The 20,731-nt window shown below is 40.5% G+C and overlaps 1 protein-coding gene across 1 annotated transcript in view; it reads left to right on the top strand.

The window, feature by feature from the left end:
- The window catches only part of GNB4 (G protein subunit beta 4), a 70,380-nt gene that overhangs the window by 23,680 nt on the left and 25,969 nt on the right, over positions 1-20,731 (top strand). The window contains exon 2 of the mRNA XM_086395217.1: positions 11,195-11,291. Within this exon, the coding sequence (XP_086251343.1) occupies positions 11,235-11,291 (57 nt within the window). The 5' untranslated portion in view covers positions 11,195-11,234. The remainder of the gene's footprint in view (positions 1-11,194; positions 11,292-20,731) is intronic.

Raw genomic sequence — 20,731 nt, 5'->3', positions numbered from 1 at the left:
CAAGGCTATGGTTTTTCCAGTAGTCATCTGTGGATGTGAGAGTTGGACTATAAAGAAAGCTGAGTGCCAAAGAATTGATGGTTTTGAACTGTGGTGTTGGAGAAGACTCAGTCCCTTGGAGAGCAAGGAGATCTAGCCAGTCCATCCTAAAGGAAATCAGTCCTGAATATTCATTGGAAGGACTGATGCTGAAGCTGAAACTCCAATACTTTGGCCACCTGATGTGAAGAGCTGACTCATTGGAAAAGACTCTGATGCTGGGAAAGATTGAAGGCAGGAGGAGAAGAGGATGACAGAGAATGAGATGGTTGGATGACATCACTGACTCAATGGACATGAGTTTGAGTAAGCTCCGAGAGTTGGTGGTGGACAGGGAGACCTGGCGTGCTGCAATCCATGGGGTCACAAAGAGTCGGACATGACTCAGCGACTGAACTGAACTGAGCTTACATGGTTGCCTTATTTGGTAAACTGGTTAGCTGTAATTGGTTGTCCTTAGGTTTTGATATCTTAACCTTGGGGCATTTATAGACTTAGGTTTTGGTTTGCTTACACAGGCTGCTTCCCAGGTGGCTGAGAAGGTAAAGTGTCTGCCTGCAGTGTGGGAGACCTGGGTTCAATCCCTGGGTCAGGAAGATCCCCTGGAGAAGGAAATGGCAACCCACTCCAGTACTCTTGCCTGGGAAATTCCATGAAGAGAGGAGCCTGGTAGGCTACACTCCACGGGGTCTCAAAGAGTCAGACACAACTGAGCGACTTCACTTTCTTTTTCTTCAGATAGGCTGCTAAGATATTAGAATCACCTCAGTCTAATGGCTTCCTTGTTTGATTGAACTTGTCCAAGAGTTGTATTAATTGTAAATACATTCATGGATCCATGTATGATTCACTTTTATGTGTTTATATTTGCTTGTTTGTTGATAATATAGAAACACCTGTAAAGAAAATACCCAACTCAGGAATTTGTAAAATAACAATTGCTTGCAACTATTTGTGTGTTCCTTCCTCCTGTTTTATCATTCTCTTGCTTCAGAAAAGTTTTACTGGATATGTATACACTCCTAAACAATGTATTATTTAGTTTTAGTTGCTTTTGCATTTTGTAAAAAGTATTATGCTGGTAGGTGTCTTCTGGAACTTGCTTTTTTCCTCTTGGCAGTATTTTTCAGATTTGTCTATGTTGTGTATACCTATAGCTCATTCATTTTTACTGCAATGTAATAATTCATTATAAAAACAGTGTACTTACCCATTTCCCTATTGGCAGGTATTTTATTGCTATTACAGGTAATGCTGTATAAATCCAGCTCTTGAGCACATGAGTATATGTACTTAAGTTTCTCCTGAAAGTGAAAGTGAAGTCGCTCAGTCGGGTCCGACTCTTTGTAACCCCATGGACTGTAGCCTATCAGGCTCCTCCGTCCGTGGGATTTTCCAGGCAAGAGTGCTGGAGTGGATTGCCATTTCCTTCTCCAGGGGATCTTCCCGACCCAGGAATCAAACCCAGATCTCCAGCATTGCAGGCAGACACTTTACCGTCTGAGCCACCAGGGAAGCCCAAATTATCAGATTGAAAGGTGTATCATCACCCATGTTAGATATTGCCAGATTGCTTTCCAAAGAGCTGTTCCATCAGAATATATTATCATTTTCCACAGCTTTGCCACCTCCTGGATGAGGGGTAAGAAGATTCTGTAAATCTGAAAGGTACAAAGTTGTTTATTTTCATTTCCCTGTTAACTTGAGGTTGAGTATCTTGTTTGTATATTGGCTTCTACTGGTTTTCCTGCTGTGATCTGCTATTTGTATCTTTGCACATTTTTCTTTTGGGTCATCAGTCTTTTTTATTACTAGCTTGGAGGAATTGCTTTTAAATTCTAGGTGCTGAGGATGTAAAACAGACTGACTGCCAGATATTTCCCTAAGAGTTGAGTTTTTTGGATTTACTGTAGAGAATTGCAGTTCAGGGTGTGTAACCTTGGCAAATCATTTGCCAGTCTCACCAGGCAAGGAAAGGAGAACTCTTTTATAGAGTTGAAAAGGAAGTTGAGTAGGCTGTAGTAAACAGAGTCCATGGCTTTCCATTGGCTGTGACCTTGCTGGGAAAGAAGAATGCATCTTTCCTTGGGGGTTCTGTGATGTCACAGGGTGGGAGAGCTCCCTCTTGCTGTCTCCCGACTCTACTTAAATTTCTACTTGTTAATTCTTTACAATGTTAATCCTTTAGTTAAATTTTAGCTTGCAACTGTCCTTTCTCACTCAATCTATGTCTTTGTTTTTTGTTTTTGTTTTTTCTTTCTTTCTTTTAGGTGTAGAGGCTAAGTTCTTCTCATCATGCATACACTGTACTTACACAACTGAAGAGGCTAGCTCTTGTAGCTGACCTTTCCTCCTCTCCTCTGTGCTTTTGTTTATAAAGATAATTGTTAAAAGCATTGTCAGCTCTGTGTGTGTGTGTGTGTGTGTGTGCATCAGACTCTTAGACTATTTAATAAGCCTGGAGGATGATTCTACTTCCATATGTTGGGAGCTGTTTTTTTTTTTTTTTTTAAGTAATGTGTTTGATTCCTCTTTGTCTTCAGTTTTGGTGCTACTTGCCAGGTCTGAGTCTTTAGGAGAAGCTCTACTCAATTTTCTGTAATACATATAATCAGTGGAGATGGTATACTTTAATTTCAGTCTATAATCACTTCTTTTTTTGGTCAGTAACTCAGGAAAAGTCTTATGAGAGAATGTTTTTGGTTTACTCCCTTCTCAGTTTGGGATCTTGATTATTTTAAATACTTTAGATTTAAATTATTTTAAATAATTTAGATAAGACTTTTCCTTATCTATTTGTTGTTGTTGTTGTTCAGTCACTCAGTCTGTTCAACTCTTTGAACTGCAGCACGCCAGGCTTCCCTGTCCTTCACCATCTCCTGGAGTTTGCTTAAACTCATGTCCATTGAGTTGGTGATGCCATCCAACCGTCTCATCCTCTGTTGTCTCCTTCCTGCCTTCAGTCTTTACCAGCATCAGGGTCTTTTTTAATGAGTTGGCTTTTTGCATCAGGTGGCCAAAGTATTGGAGCTTCAGCTTCAGCATCAGTCCTTCCAATGAATATTCAGGACTGATTTCCTTTAGGATGGACTGGTTGGATCTCCTTGCAGTCGAGCAGACTCTTAAGATTCTTCTCCAGCACCATATTTCAAAAGCATCAATTCTTCGGCGCTCAGCCACTTCAATGGTCCAACTTTCACATCCATATATGACTAGTGGAAAAACTTTCCACTAGCTTGGACTAGATGGACCTTTGTCAGCAAAGTAATGTCTCTGCTTTTTTAATACGCTGTCTAGGTTGGTCATAGCTTTTCTTCCAAGGAGCAAGCATCTTTAAATTTCGTGGCTGTAGTCACCATCTGCAGTGATTTTGGAGCCCAAGAAAATAAGGTCTTTCTCTGTTTCCATTGTTTCCCCATTTATTTGCCATGAAGTGATGGGACTGGATGCCATGATCTTTGTTTTTTGAATGTTGAGCTTTAAGCTAACTGTTTCACTCTCCTCTTTCACCTTCATCGTGAGGCTCTTTAGTTCCTCTTCACTTTTTGCCATAAGGGTAGTGTCATCTGCATATCTGAAATTATTGACATTTCTCCCAGCAATCTTGATTCCAGCTTGTGTTTCACCCAGCCCAGAATTTTGCATGATGTACTCTGCATATAAGTTAAATAAGCAGAGTGACAGTATACAGCCTTGACGTACTCCTTTCCCAATTTGGAACCAGTCTGTTGTTCCATGTCTGGTTCTAATTGTTGCTTCTTGACCTGCATGCAGGTTTCTCAGGAGGCAGGTAAGGCGGTCTGGTACTCCCATCTCTTGACGAATTTTCCACAGTTTGTTGTGATCCACACAGTCAAAGTCTTTAGCATAGTCAACGAAGCAGAAGTAGATGTTTTTCTGGAATTCTCTGCTCTTAGTCTGCCTGGCTACACCCAGTGAAGACTTTTCCATTAGTGGCTGACTATCTGACTGGTTTTCCATCTCCTGTCATTATTTTCCATATTTTTCTTTTCCCCACATGGGATTCACAATGCTTTATAAAATGGTTTGCCACTTCCCTTATTTCTGTCCTTTATCAATAATTGTGGGTGCACAGGACTGCAGGAGGGCAAGTAGTCTGATCACCCTGTTTTCTACCAACCAAAATAAATGCCCGTTGAGACTTTGCTTCTCTGATTTTGAGCATGCTATTAGGGGTATAGTTTGAGGGAGCTACTTAATAAACTATACCTCATGCAACAATATTGTTCTCAAGAATTCACAATTTTTGTAGCCATATATCCACAGAGCCATTTCCAGTAACCCGACTGGCCACTTCTTGAGATCTTCCTCCTTCAAAACATATTATTAGGATTTACCATATTAGGTTTCATCTGAGGGTATCCTTTTGCCTCTTTTTACTCTTATCAGGCCCTGGACTTACCTGGAAGTAGTTTACAATCCACTAGTCTATTCTGGATGTAGTTTTTTGGTGGGGGGAGGTGTATTCTCAGGAATATGACAGTTGTCAGATGAGAAGAAAACATCAACAGAAAGTCTGTTTAATCAAAATATTCTCCCTCTTTATTGACAGAACTAATATAAATGGATCAGGTAGGGGCTCTCCGAGAAACAGAATCAGGAATGACTTTCTTAACAGAAGAGAATCCACTTTGATCTAAGCCATTTTGCGCTGTAAACCTGGCAGCGGTGCTTGCGCTTGAACAGGTCTCAGTAATTGATGATCTAAGGGAACAAAGTGGTCATGTATAGATGTGAGAGTTGGACTGTGAAGAAAGCTGAGCACTGAAAAATTGATGCTTTTGAACTGTGGTGTTGGAGAAGACTCTTTAGAGTCCCTTGGACTGCAAGGAGATCCAACCAGTCCATTCTAAAGGAGATCAGCCCTGGGTTTTCTTTGGAAGGAATGATCCTAAAGCTGAAACTCCAATACTTTGGCCACCTCATGCGGAGTTGACTCATTGGAAAAGACTGCTGCTGGGAGGGATTAGGGGCAGGAGGAGAAGGGGACGACAGAGGATGAGATGGCTGGATGGCATCACGGACTCGATGGACGTGAGATTGAGTGAACTCCAGGAGTTGGTGATGGACAGGGAGGCCTAGCGTGCTGGTATTCATGGGGTCGCAAAGAGTCAGACACAAAAGAGACAGGACTGAGCGACTGAACTGATACTAAACTGATAAGGGAACAAATGGAGAAGGAAAATGGCAACCCACTCCGGTATTTTTGCCTGGAGGGTTCTGTGGACAGAGAAGCCTGGAGGGCTGTGTAGTCCATGGGGTCACAAGAGTCACTTAGTGACTAAACCGAAAGAACAAAAGAATGTCAGGCAAGAGAAGTAGCAATAGCAAAGATAATATATCAGTTGTAAGGACTCCCAGTTTTGTTTCATTGATGAAGATTAGCCCGAAGGGCTCGAGATCAACTAGAATCTAAGGGATGATGATGTTGACCTTTTCTGACCCTTGTGACTTTAGTCAACTGAAGTTTAGTCTCTGTAGACCAGCCAGGCCCCTTCATGAATCTGCATGAACCCTTAGCTTAAAACTGCCTTAGTTTTGCTGCTGGGAAGTTAACTGTTTCAGGAAAGATCCCCTGTGCTCTCCTTACCTGCTGTAAGTAGTAAATCCTTCCTTCCAGTTTTTAGGTTGGGTGTGTCTTTTGGTGCAACACCCACCAGGAGGTGAACCCGGTTTTCAAGTAACACTAATAAGTTTTCATTAAAGAGCAAAAAGTTAGTTCTTGTTTTTAGCAACAGGCCTGAAAGGCAGGGAAGGCTGCTGTGATATTTTTCAGATGTGAAAAGTTTGTGGTTGTCGTTTAGCAGAAGAAAAGTAATTTTCACTCTACCCTTCTGAGTTCTTGGCTGAGATGTCCTGTAATAAAAGATGAACAGGAGGAAAACATAGAAGTATAGTGTGAGATACCCAGGAAAAAACGAGTAACTCCCTGAGGTACCCAAGCCACCAGCTTAAATACCATCTTCAGCTAAAGACAGAAGGAAGTTTGGGAGGTTGGGAGTGGAAACCAGTCTTGAGAGGTTCCTAGGAAAAGCAAGGGTAAGGTTTGATGTGCAGATTTAAGACCTTGCCTTCTCCAATGATAAGACTTGTCATTTGGAGTCATCCCTCACTTAATGATACCAAGAAGTACCCTTAAAATTGGAGATTCCCTTTGTAGATGTTGCTTTCCATTTCAAAGGGGGTAACTTCTACTATTGTTTTCAGAGTTGCTCTCGTGTCTGTTTTTTCTCAAAATAATCCTCCTGCCCAAGAGGCATATTTTGGGGTGGCATATTTTGCTACCCTCACTGGGCACAAGCATCACAAGGGTTCTGATTTTGCGGTTCGGAAATTTTCTCAGAAAGTCCATTGCCTTATGATTGCCCCCTTATTTTCTGTTATGCCTTAAACTTAGGCTTAAACTTAGCTGAAGTTTTCTATTAAATAGAATATGAAGTTTACTATTAAATAAAATATGAAGTTTTCTGTTATGCTTAAACTTAGCTGAAGTCATTGGGCATGAGACTTGAGAATTCAGAATTCCGTGTGAGGACATAGAGTCACATAAAGACAAGTCTGTTTGAAAGTTCCTTAAATATAGAAAAAGGTCTATAAATGATGGTGAAATATAGAATCAGGGAGTTTTTTCTTTTTTTTCTTAAAGGGAGAGGCTTGAATGTGTGGCCCCTAATGAAAAGGATGCAGTGGAAAGTGAAATGCTCCCCGCAGGGTGTTTGTTGAATGAAAATGAGGATGTATAACTTTACAGTAGGCACACTGGCTTTCAACACCTGAATACCCTGATCAGTTGTAGCTTCACTGATAGCAGCATAAACAGTAAGTTCATTCTGATGTCTTGTAATATGAAGTCTAGTCTCACCTAAGAGTATTCTTGCTGAATACATTGAGCTTGAATATCATCCAGCCTGTAGATGTAACTTCCTTCGAATTCATAGATGTTACAGAGGATAGAGAAGCGATACCTTGAAGAAGTAAACAGAATGTGAGATGATCTACAGGATAGGTCTCTCCAATAACTCTATTATGATAGAGAAAAAAGAAAGCAGGAGATGGATTCTTCAAGATGGAGAGACTTAAGAGATATAACTAAATGTATTATAGAGTCTTTAATTGGATCTTGATTTGAACGACTCTGACATAAAAGACCTTGGTGTGATAATGGGGGAAATTTGAAAATGGACTGGGTATTAGCTACTAGATAATTGTTAATATGGGAGGTTTGTTAATGGTATTAAGGTTTAGTAGGAAAATGTCTTAATATTTTTGGAGATGTGTACTGAAATATTTTAAAGTAGCTTGATGTCTGTGTTTTTTAAAACATTTCAGTTCAGTTCAGTCGCTCAGTCGTGTTTGACTCTTTGTGACCCCATGAATCGCAGCACGCCAGGCCTCCCTGTCCATCACCAACTTCCGGAATTCACTCAAACTCATGTCCATCGAGTCAGTGATGCCATCCAGCCATCTCATCCTCTGTCGTCCCCTTCTCCTCCTGCCCCCAATCCCTCCCAGCATCAGAGTCTTTTCCAATGAGTCAACTCTGCATGAGGTGGCCAAAGTACTGGAGTTTCAGCTTTAGCATCATTCCTTGCAAAGAACACCCAGGACTCATCTCCTTTAGGATGGACTGGTTGGATCTCCTTGCAGTCCAGGGGATTTTCAAGAGTCTTCTCTAACACCACAGTTCAAAAGCATCAATTCTTCAGCACTCAGCTTTCTTCACAGTCCAACTCTCACATCCATACATGACTACTGGAAAAATTATAGCCTTGACTAGACGGACCTTTGTTGGCAAAGTAATAATGTCTCTGCTTTTGAATATGCTATCTAGGTTGGTCATAACTTTCCTTCCAAGGAGTAAGCGTCTTTTAATTTCATGGCTGCAGTCACCATCTGCAGTGATTTTGGCTTTGTCAAAATAAAGTCTGACATTGTTTCTACTGTTTCCCCATCTATTTGCCATGAAGTGATGGGACCAGATGCCATGATCTTAGTTTTCTGAACATTTAAAACATTTATGGGAGTATAAAAATTTGTTTTATTTATATTTGATTTATAATGTGTTACTTTCTGCTGTATAGCACAGTGATTCAGTTATACACAAATGTATATATTGTTTTTCATATTCTTTCCCATTATAGTTTATCACAGGGTATTGAATATAGTTCCCTGTGCTATATAGGAGGACCTTGTTGTTTATCCATATGTAGTTTTGGTCTGCTAATCCCTAACTCCCTACCTACCCACCCCTCTATCCATCCTACCTGCCCCTCTCCTCTTTGGCAGCCACAAGCCTGTTCTCCTTGTCTGCAAGTCTGGTTTTGTTTTGTATAAATAGAAAAGTTCATTTCTGTCATATTTTAGATTGCATATATAAGTGATATCTTATGGTATTTGTCTTTCTCTGTCTGACTTATTTCACTTAGTATGATAATCTCTGGGTCCATCCGTGTTGCTGCACATGGTGTTACTTTATTCTTTTTTTGGCCGAGTAATATTCCATTCCAAAATAAAGAAAGCATATTTTCTTTATCCATTGATGTCTGTGATTGACTTTAAAATACTTCAGCAAAAGGAACAAAAGTTGGAACAAATACAGTAACAATAGTAACAATTTGTAAACCTTCCCCACTCCAGTACTCTTGCGTGGAAAATCCCATGGACGGAGGAGCCTGGTAGGCTGCAGTCCATGGGGTCGCGAAGAGTCGGACACGACTGAGCAACTTCCCTAAACCTTCATGGTAGACATTATGGATGTCCATTATACAAATTTCTCTACCTCTTTCTGTGTTTGAAATTTTTAAATAAAAAGACAAAAACAATTGAGAAAAGTGAGAGGTTCATGAACTAGGTGAAAAGGGATAATCAGAAGTGTAAGGTTACTAAAAAGATAGGGATAGATAGGATTTAAATCTCAGGGGGAAGAATTGACCCAAATGACAAAAAACTCAGCTCCTCTATCATGAGGAGGACCTTTTATTATGGAAGCTCTTCTGTTAAGGCAGGAAACTCCTTCTTCTGTTAAGCTTCTTAAAGAAGCTTAAAGAAGCTCCTTCTTCCCTTCTATTATGAGAATCGTTGATACTGAGCAGACTCGATGGGTAAAAAGCTGCATAGAGTAGCCGGCTAAATAGCTTATATGAACTTGTAGTAGAACTAATGTGCCCTCCCCCGTTTGACTTTTCAGTCAGTGTTTGGTAGTGTGAGCGCTGACTGAAAAGAAAGGAGGGCGTTGGGTTTGTCGAAGCTGTGATTTTTGTCTGTTGAATGTGACCAAATAGAAGGGCAGGGGAAACTAGGGCGCTGGCAGAGTTGTCCGTGAAGTGCTGGACCTGGAATCTAGCCTGAGTGAGAAGGAAAGTGCAACTTGCAACTCGAAGATGAGAAAGTTCTGGAGATCTAATGCACAGCATAGTGATTGCAGTCAACCATGCTGTGTTATGTACTTTAAAGCTGCTAAGAGACTAGATCTTAAATATTCTCTCCATAAAATAGAAATGGTAATTATGTGATGCAAGAGGGGTATTAATGCTTTGGTGGTGATCATATTGCAAATATATAAATATCAAATCAGCACGTTGTACATCTTAGATTTACACAAAGGGTAAAGGGGTCCAGTTGGGTGCATACGTGCTATCAGTGAAGGTTGTTCTGAGAAGGAACATTTGAATCGAGGTAAGGGTGCAATGAATGAAAATATCAGGGGCAAGAGGCTTCCAGGCAGAGGTAAGAGCAAGTGCTGAGACTGAAGCTGGAGCCTGCTTAGTGTGTTCACTAAGAAAGCTTTCTAATGTTAAGAAGACTTCTGAGTGTCTGGACCAGAGAGAGATGGGGAAGAGGGAGCAGAGATATCATGTTAGAGGGATGGATAACAGATTGTGTAAAGACTCGGCATTGATGTTGTTGTTTAGTCGCTAAGTTGTGTCCAACTCTTTGTGACCCCATGGACTGTCTCCCACCAGGCTGCTCTGTCCATTGGATTTCCCAAGCAAGGAAACTGGAGCAGGTTGCCATTTCCTTCTCCAGGGAATCTTTCTGACCCAGGGATTGAACTTGCATCCCCTGCATTGCAGGCAGATTCTCTACTACTGAGCCACCAGGGAAGCATAAAGCTTTGTAGGTCAAGATAAACAGACTTTACACTGAGTGGAGTGAAAAGCGTTTGTATAATTTCAAGCAGAAGAGTGACTTGTATTTTCAAAGGATCAGTGTTTTGCTCTGTTTAGAATAGACTGGAGAGTGGGCAAGGGCGATAGGAAGGAGACCCGGTGAATGATAGTGGTGACTTAGACCAAGGTCGGAGAAGGCGATGCACCCCACTCCAGTACCCTTGCCTGGAAAATCCCATGGACGGAGGAGCCTGGTAGGCTGCAGTCCATGGGGTCGCTAAGAGTTGGACATGACTGAGCGACTTCACTTTCACTTTTCACTTTCATGCATTGGAGAAGGAAATGGCAACCCACTCCAGTGTTCTTGCCTGGAGAATCCCAGGGACGGGGGAGCCTGGTGGGCTGCCGTCTGTGGGGTCGCACAGAGTCGGACACGACTGAAGCAACTTAGCAGCAGCAGCAGACCAAGGTAGTCAGAGTAGAGGTAATCAGAGTTGGTCATATCCTGGATGATTTTTGAAAGAGTGCCTGACATGATTTGCTGGTGGATTAGAAGTAGGATATAAAAGAAACTGAACAGAGAAATTAAGGATGACTCCCAGGTTTTTGGCTTAAACAATTGAAAGGACAGAACTGGCATTTACAGAGATGAGAAAGACTTCAGGATGGTGTGGGGTTCGCTTTTGAAGTAAGTTGAGGTGCCTTTTAGGCATCATGGTCCGAATGTCTCTCGGGACCTTTGGCACTGTTGTAAAGCATTTCTCACTGGACTCAGTTCTAGTGCTAATTGTCTATAATTTAGTCTTGAATACTGCTACTCAGGGTGTCTCTTCCATCCTCTCATCCCATTCCTCCATAAAATCTTTAGTAAATAATCTAGATCTGTATTTACGAAGCCATTTTAAGTTCTAGTAATAATGATTGCATTTGAGATTCAGAAGAACCAATTATATGTCAGAATATAAAAAGTAGATTAATATGTAAACAGAGAAGTGAATCAGTCTTTGTCTTTCTCTTTTGTACAGGGCTTTCATTTGTTAGTTTCTACCCTGAGGAAATTCAAGGATGAGTGAGCTGGAACAACTGAGGCAGGAAGCCGAGCAGCTACGGAATCAGATCCAGGTAAGAGCAAACTTTTTCATTTTGAAATTTTATTAACACTTTTATGAACTACTAGTGATGAACAACAGAGAAGGCAATGACACCCCACTCCAGTGCTCTTGCCTGGAAAATCCCATGGATGGAGGAGCCTGGTGGGCTGCAGTCCATGGGGTCACTAAGAGTGGGACACGACTGAGCGACTTCACTTTCACTTTTCACTTCCATGCATTGGAGAAGGAAATGGCAACCCACTCCAGTGTTCTTGCCTGGAGAATCCCAGGGACGGGGGAGCCTGGTGGACTGTCGTCTATGGGGTCTCACAGAGTCAGACACAACTGAAGCGACTTAGCAGCAATGATGAACAAAATTTGAATATTAGTTTGCATATATTAAATAATTTTTGAAGTGAGAAATGATCACTTTGTTTTTATCATGCTTCTAAAGAACACTCCAAAAGTCATTTCTAACAAATACCTATGTGGACCAGTGACCTCTCTGTCCGTAAGAGGTTAATGTTGTACATGTAATCCCTGCTGACATCATCCTCTTCTACCCAAACACCTGGAATCGCAGAATTGATGCTTTTGAACTGTGGTGTTGGAGAAGACTCTTGAGGGTCCCTTGGACTGCAAGGAGATCAAACCAGTCAATCCTAAAAGAAATCAACCTTAAATATTCATTGGAAGGACTGATGCTGAAGTTGATGCTCCAGTACTTTGGCCACCTGATGCAAAGAGCTAACTCATTAGAAAAGACCCTGATGCTGGGAAAGACTGAAGGCAGAAGGAGAAGGGGATGACAGAAGATGAGATGGTTGGATGGCATCATCAACTCAATGCACATGAGTTTGAGCAAGCTCCAGAACATGGTAAAGGACAGGGAAGCCTGGCATGCTGTAGTCCATGGAGTCTCAAGGAGTCGGACAGACTGAACAACAACAACACAATGAGGCAGATACTATATTGTAATATACTAGAAAATTAATCTCTAAAACGTTAGGTTGCAGAAAAACATTAAAAATAATTAGTGGCATAATGCTGCTTCTAAGTTGCTTTGCTACTACTGCTAAGTTGCTTCAGTCGTGTCCGACTCTGTGCGACCCCATAGACGGCAGACCACCAGGCTCCCCTGTCCCTGGGATTCTCCAGGCAAGAACACTGGAGTGGGTTGCCATTTCCTTCTCCAATGCATGAAAGTGAAAAGTCAAAGTGAAGTTGCTCAGTCGTGTCTGACTCTTAGCGACCTCATGGACTGCAGCCTACGAGGCTCCTCCGTCCATGGGATTTTCCAGGCAAGAGCACTGGAGTGGGGTGCCATTGCCTTAAAGTCGCTTTAGTTGTGTCCAACTCTTTGCGACCTCATGGACTGTAGCCCTTCAGGCTCCTCTGTCCATGGGATTCTCCAGGCAAGAATACTGGAATGGGTTGCCGTTTCCTTCTCCAGGGGATCTTTCTAATCCAGGGATTGAACCCTTGTCTTTCTTGTCTCCTGCATTGTCTGGCGGGTTCTTTACCACTTGAACCACTTGGGAAGTCCAGTGGCATAATAAAGACATGTCTGTCTTCTTTACTCTTGGAAATCAACTCAAAACACTAAAGAACATGAGGAACAAATAGAACTTCATCTTTAACAAAATTTAAAAACACTTAGAACTTCAGACCCTAATATAATGGGGGAAAGTCATCAAATATCAGGGTGGGAGGCTCTAAAAGGAGAATTCTGAGGCCGTAAATCTTATATTCCCACAGGGACAGCATCATTGCTTGCCTTTGGAACAATGGAAACATGCTTCTCTGGACTGAGGAAGAGCAAGGAAGGCAGAGATAGAATGAAAGGGTATAGACATGCCATCTGTTAGGAAGCCTCTTGGTGAGCAGGGTAGAGGAGAGACTAAATTGTGTGTAGTGTGGTGCTACCTACTTCTTTTCACAGGGAAAAGTAAAGGTTAAACAACTTAGAAATAAAGAACCTCATTATGAAGCAGGAAGAATCCAAGTTATTAGTAACTTGGAACACTGCTGTGATCCTCCAGTATGAGAGAGATGAATCTTTTGCAGCAGCTAATTTAAAAGTGAAGATTAAAAAGAAAAAGGAACAATTATAGGATCTCTGCAGAGGTATTACAGGAAGGAGAGGAAGGGAGTAGAAAAAACAAGGGGTGGGTAAAGAACAGTCAGCAGAAAAATGTTGATATGAGTGGATTAAAACTATAACCAGTCTTCAGTTCAGTTCAGTTGCTCTGTCGTGTCCAGCTCTTTGCGACCCTGTGGAGTGCAGCATGCTAGGCCTCCCTGTCTATCACCAATTCCCAGAGTTTACCCAAAGTCATGTCCATTGAGTCGGTGATGCCATCCAACCATCTCATTCTCTGTCGTCCTGTTCTTCTCCCGCCTTCAGTCTTTCCCAGCATCAGGGTCTTTTCCAGTGAGTCAGTTCTTTGCATCAGGTGGCCAAAGTATTGGAGTTTCAGCTTCAACATCAGTCCTTCCAATGAACACCCAGGACTGATCTCCTTTAGGATGGACTGGTTGGATATCCTTGCAGTCCAAGGAACTCACAAGAGTCTTCTCCAACACCACAGTTCAAAAGCATCAATTCTTTGGCGCTCAGCTTTCTTTATAGTCCAACTGTCACATCCATACATGACTACTGGAAAAACCATAGCCTTGACGAGATGGACCTTTGTTGGCAAAGTAATGTTTCTGCTTTTTAATATGCTGTCTAGGTTGGTCATAACTTTCCTTCCAAGGAACAACCAGTCTTATTCTCAGGAATTCAGGAAGTTAATGATTTAGGTGTGAATGACAACTCTGAGTGGATACCTTAGGTGTCTAAACAAAGCTGTCAAAGGGGGATTTATTTTGCTTGGGATAATCAGAGAAGGCTTCATAGGCTAATCTCTGAGTTAGATGTTGCTGCCACCACCAGAATGGATGCTCCAGCCTCTCTTTATCTCACTTGTTCCAGATCCTGAGCAGGAATGACTGACGGGCCAAGCACATTGGTCATATGGCCATCTCATTAAAAAGAATTCTGTTCTCTGTATCGATAAGCTTGGGTGTTTTTTTGTTTGTTTGATTGAGCATGTGAGATTGTATGGTATTTGTCTTTCTCTGACATATTTCTCTTTTAGTGTAGTGCCCTCAGGGTCCATCAGCACAAGTGGCAAGATACTCTTTTTATGGCTGAGTAACATTCCACTGTGTGTGTGTGTGTGTCCTTTCATCTGTCAGCAGATACTTGGTTGTTTCCATATGTTGATTATTATAAATAATCCTGCAGTGAACAAGAGGATGAGTATATCTTTTTAAGTTAAGGTTTTTGTTTTCTTTAGATAAATACCTAGAAGTGGAACTGCTAGATAATACGGTGGTTCTTTTTATAATTTTCTGAGGAACCTATATACTAATATACTATTTTCCATAGTGGCTGCACCAATTTACATTCCCACTAACAGCACTCAAGTTTCCCTTTTCTCCACATCCTCATCGACACTTGTTATTCTGTCTCTCTTAAAGAATTTTGTTTTGTTTTTCTGTTTTTTGTTTTATTTTTTAAATTTTTATATTTTGGCTGCGCTTTGCAGCATGTGGGCCCTTAGTTCCCCAGTCAGGGATGGAACCCATGCCCCCTGCGCTGGAAGCACAAAGTCAGCCTCTGGGCCACTAGGGAAGTCCTCCTCCTCTTTTTGATGATAGCCATTCTGACAGATGTGAGATACTATCTCATTGTGGTTTTTATTTTCATTTCCCTGATGATCAGTGATTTGAGCAAGTTTCCACGTATCTGTTGACCCATCTATATGTCTTTTTGGAAAAATGGTATAAGATAGTGAGTGGTCCAGTTTCATTCTTTTGCATGTAGCTGTCCAGTTTTCCCAACACCACTTATTGAAGAAACTGTCTTTTCCCCCCTATATATTCTTGGCTCCTGAGTTGTAAATTAATTGATCATGTATGTGTGGGTGTGTTTCTGTGTTCCCTGTTCTGTTCCATTGATCTATGTGCCTGTTTTTGTGCCAGTATTATATTATTTTGATTACTATAGATTTGTAATATGTTAATGCTTGGAAATCAAGACATGTGATACCTCCAGCTTTGTTCTTCCTCAAGACTGCATTGGCTGTTTGGGGTCTTTTCTGGTTTTATACAAATCTTAGGATTATATGTTCTGTTTCTTTGAAAAATGATATTGGGATTTTGATAGGGATTGCATTGAATCTAGATTGTTTTTGGTAGTATGGACATTTTAACAATATTATTCCAATCCATTGAGTACAGAATATCTTTTCATTTATCTGTGTCATCTTCACTTTCTTTCGTCAGTGTCTTGGGGTGTACAGGTCTTTTGTGTGCTCAGTCACTCAGTCGTGTCCGACTCTTTGTGACCCCGTGAACTGTAGCCTGCCAGGCTCCTCTGTCCATGGGATTTCCCAGGCAAGAATACTGAAGTGGGTTGCCATTTCCTCCTCCAGGGGATCTTCCTGACACAGGGGTCGAACCTGCATCTCACGTCTCCTGCGCCTCCTGCATTGGCAGGCAGATTCTTTACCATTGCACCCTCTGGGAAGCCCACAGGTCTTTTATATTCTTGGATAAATGTATTTCCAGGTGATTTATCCTGTTTGATGTAATTGTAAATGGGATTATTTTCTTAATTTCTCTTTCTGATAGGTCATTACTAGTGTATAGCAACGCAGCAGATTTCTATATACTTATTTTGCATATTTCTGTATAATTGTATGTTTACATATTTCTATATATATGTAACTTTATCAAATTCCTTTATTAGTTCTCAGTTTTTGATTGAGTCTTTAGTGTTTTCTGCATGTAATATGTTTGCAAGTAGTGATAGTTTTACTTCTTCTGTCAAGTTTTAATGCCCTTTGTTTTATTTCTGTTTGGACTTGCAATACTATCCTGAATAAAAGTGGCAAGAGTGGGCATCTGTGTCTTGCTCCTGATCTTAGAGGAAAAGCTTTAAATAAAACATCATTGAGTATGATGTTATATACGTATGTTGTATATGTCATATTTATCATGTTGAGGTACATTCCATCTGTCCACTTTGTTGAGAGGTTTGTTTTTTTTTAACCATAAATGGATATTGAATTTTGTCAAAAGCTTTTTCTGCATGTGTTGAGATAACTGTATGATATTTATCCTTCATTTTGTTAATGTAGTTATATCACATTGATTTGTGGGTGTTGAACCATACCTACATCCTTTGAATAAATCCCATGTGATCATGGTGTATGATCCTTTTGATGTATTGATGAATTCAGCTTGCTAATATTTTGTTGAGGATTTTTGAATCTATGTTCATCATGGATGTCAGCATGCAGTTTTCATTTCTTGTGAAGTTCTTGTCTGAAGTGCTTGGCCAGTTTGGTCACATGTCAATTTCATTTGTTCTCGTAGTGACCCTGTGAGGTAGGTCGGCCTACTTCATTTTGTAGTTGAGGAAACTGAGCCTCAGTGAGATTAAGAAACTTGTGAAGGTAACATAACTTAGAAGGGGTAGATCCAGGACTCAAACCAGGTGTATTTTGGTTCCAGAACTGGTGCTATAGGTACCACTACGGACCTGCCTCACAGCTAGGTCTAACATCTGGCTTTGTAGCCTGTGCTATAGCCACATGAATTTCTTGTCATTCCCTAAGCATGCACTGCTCTTTTCTGCTTTCTTGCTTTTTTCCAAATCTTTTACTTTGCCTGGAATTATTCTTCTCTGCTCTAATTTTGCTCCTGGGACTTCTATTCCTTGAATCCTAGTCTTCCTCTAAAAAGCCACCTCAAAGTCCTCCACTTGTATTTCTTTTTCTTTTGCTGGAAGGCAGCATGGCCTGAAGGAAGAGTACATGGATTCCGTCTTTTAATCATGTTGTGGTCAGGACACATTTACAGACTTTTTGATGCTCAGTATCTTTGCTGTAGAGTATGAATACTGAAGCCCGCATATAGGTTTATGGAGAAGAATAAAACAAATGACACCAAAGGACTTAGACCAATGCCAGTAAGTGGCCGTTCTTTGCACAGCGTTTTAGGTTTGTGTTACAGGGTTGATCGCAGCTTGCTTTGTGTATAGTTCCTCGTGCATGTTTGCCTCCACCCCCTGCGTCCGACTGGAAGATTCTGTGGCTTAATCATCTTTATATCTCACCAGCATCCAGGTAGGATGTCATGAGCATATAGCTCACTGAATCATCTTATATGATTTCAAGTAACCACATATATGTAAAATACCGCATACTTTTCAGTTTAATGTCATGCTATACTTATAAATCCTTTCTTCCTTCTTCCTTTTTTTTTTCTCTCTTAATTCCAGAAATATAACTTAACTGTATATTTAAGGTAAAAATACATGACATAATAGAAATGTATGCTATTTGGTACAATACATGATTCACTAAAAAATTTTGTGTTTTATATTTGAGTATCATTGATTAACCATGATTCATTTCAAATTGAAAAAAATAGAAATAGAAAAAACATAGATTTTCTTTTGTAATTTCTGCTTGTTTGATTTGGAGTGAGAAGCAACACTTTTCTCTTACTTTGCGCAAAGATGTTAATATCAGGCAGAGCTTGCATTTCTTAAGGTGGACAGTAAGAAATTCAGCTGTTAATTGGGAATGAATCCCTTATATTCAGTTTTATAGTGAATATAACTGTTCATTAGACTAAGTTCAATAATGTTCACTTGCAGTGTTCTAATTGTGTTGTTAATATTAAGGTTAGGTCTGTGAAGGCAGGGATTTTGGGTCTGCTTCTGTTTCCATGGTGCCTAGAGTAGTACCTGACACAGACATTTTTTATTGAATGACTGGATTAAGAAAAATAACCTAAACAATGATAGTTTGTTTTCATAAAGCTTAAAATCAGAGAGCTCTTTTTATAGAATTTAGTCTTCAACTGCACCATTTTTGGACATGGCTCAGGCCATCACTGTCATTTCTGGAAGTTCTTTTCATTCTAGGAGAGTGGGCTAAATTATTCCCTGCCAAATCAGGTTTCTAAACCCACAATTAGATTGAGAATGAGAGAATCAAATCATGTGTTTGTGTAACTACTTATGAACACCTTTATATAGAAATATTCTAAGTGTTTATAAATAGGTCAGAGGCCACCAAAAAGATTGTATATCCATTTAGCATTTGTTGCAGACTAATGCAACAAAGATCTGTTGGGGAAGATCTGTTGGAGAAGGGATAGACTACCCACTCCAGTATTCTTGGGCTTCCCTTGTGGTTTAGCTGATAAAGAATCCACCTGCAATGTGGGAGATCTGGGTTTGATCTCTGGGTTGGGAAAATCCCCTGGAGAAGGGAAAGGCTACCCACTCTAGTATTCTGGCCTGGAGAATTCCGTGGACTGTATAGTCCATGGGGTTGCAAAGAGTTGGACACACTGAGTGACTTTCACTTTCACTTTCCCATGTATATGAATCTTCTAAATTTATTATTAACTGATAAACTTGATTTAAAACATTTTGTGTGTGTGTGTGTGTTAGTTGCTTAGTCGTGTCCAATTCTTTGCGACCCCATGGACTGTAGCCTACCCGGCTCCTCTATCCATGGAATTTTTCAGGCAAGAATACTGGAGTGGGTTGCCATTTCCTTCTTTGTTAAAACATTTTATTGGTTATTAAACATGTCCTTTGCTTGCTTTTACTTACTTTGTTACATTGATTTTTGTTTCATTATCTTCCTTTTAATAATTCTTTTCAGTTTGTGTAAAAATTTAAAGTCTCTTTGAAAGGCTACCCTATAAATAAGCATAAATGTCTGATAACCGGTAGGGAATTTGCTTTTAATATAAAAATATAGATGTGACTTATTATGACATGTCAGGAAAATAACTTTTTATATATCTTTTTATCATGTTAGAGCTAAAGTATTTCATTTCTAATAGCATCTGTATATACTATACTTGCAAAATATTTTAAAGAAGTGTTATTTTTTTTAATTGAAATTTTTAATTGAGATGTAGTTATACACTATTTTGTTTCAGATGTATAGTGTAGTGATTCATAACTTTTACAGGTTATATTCTATTTATAATTATTATAAAATATTGGTTCTATTCCTTGTGTTGTACAATGCATCCTTGTAACTTATTTATTTTATACATAGTAGTTTACACCTCTTAATTTCCTGCACGTATCTTGTCCCTCTCTCCTTTCTTCTCCCCACTCAGTTCAGTCAGTTCAGTCTCTCAGTCGTGTCTGACTCTTTGCGACCCCATGGACTGCAGCACGCCAGGCCTTCTTGTCCATCACCAACTCCTGGAGTTTACCCAGGCTCATGTCCATTGAGTTGGTGATGCCATCCAACCATCTCATCCTCTGTCATCCCCTTCTCCTCCCGCCTTCAATCTTTCCCAGCATCAGGGTCTTTTCAAATGAGTCAGTTCTTCGCATGAGATGGCCAAAGTATTGGAGTTTCAGCTTCAGCATCAGTCCTTCCAATGAATATTCAGGACTGATCTCTTTTAGGATGGACTGGTTGGATCTCCTTGCAGTCCAAGGGACTCTCAAGAGTCTTCTCCAACACCACAGTTCAAAAGCATCAATTCTTTGGCACTCAGCTTTCCTTATAGTCCAGCTCTCACATCCACACACGACTACTAGAAAAACCATAGCCTTGACTAGACGGACCTTTGTTGGCAAATAGTAATGTCTCTGCTTTTTAATATGCTATCTAGGTTGGTCATAACTTTCCTTCCAAGGAGTAAGCGTCTTTTAATTTCATGGCTGCAGTCACCATCTGCAGTGATTTTGGAGTCCCAAAAAACAGTCTGCCGCTGTTTCCACTGTTTCCCCATCTATTTGCCGTGAAGTGATGGGATTGGATGCCATGATCTTTGTTTTCTGAATGTTGAGCTTTAAGCCAACTTTTTCACTCTCCTCTTTCACTTTCATCACAAGGCTCTTTAGTTGTTCTTCACTTTCTGCCGTAAGGGTGGTGTCATCTGCATATCTGAGGTTATTGATATTTCTCCTGGCAATCTTGATTCCAGCTTGTGCTTCTTCCAGCCCAGCGTTTCTCATGATGTCCTCTGCATAGAAGTTAAATAAGCAGGGTGACAATATACAGCCTTGACGTACTCTTTTTCCTATTTGGAACCAGTCTGTTGTTTCATGTCCAGTTCTAACTGTTGCTTCCTGACCTGCATACAGATTTCTCAAGAGGCAGGTCAGGTGGTCTGGTATTCCTATCTCTTTCAGAATTTTCCAGTTTGTTGTGATCCACACAGTCAAAGGCTTTGGCATAGTCAATAAAGCAGAAATAGATGTTTTTCTGGAACTCTCTTGCTTTCTTGATGATCCAGTGGATGTTGGCAATTTGATTTCTGGCTCGTCTGCCTTTTCTGAATCCAGCTTGAACATCTGGAAGTTCACGGTTCACATACTGTTGAAGCCTAGCTTGAAGAATTTTGAGCATTACTTTACTAGCATGT

This window comes from Bos grunniens, chromosome 1 (genome assembly GCF_055505025.1).
Source record: "Bos grunniens cultivar Pamir isolate PY7600 chromosome 1, Bosgru_T2T1.0, whole genome shotgun sequence".
Taxonomy (NCBI): Eukaryota; Metazoa; Chordata; class Mammalia; order Artiodactyla; family Bovidae; genus Bos; species Bos grunniens.
Note: the sequence above shows the minus strand (reverse complement) of the source record. Positions and strands in the feature narration are given on the sequence as shown.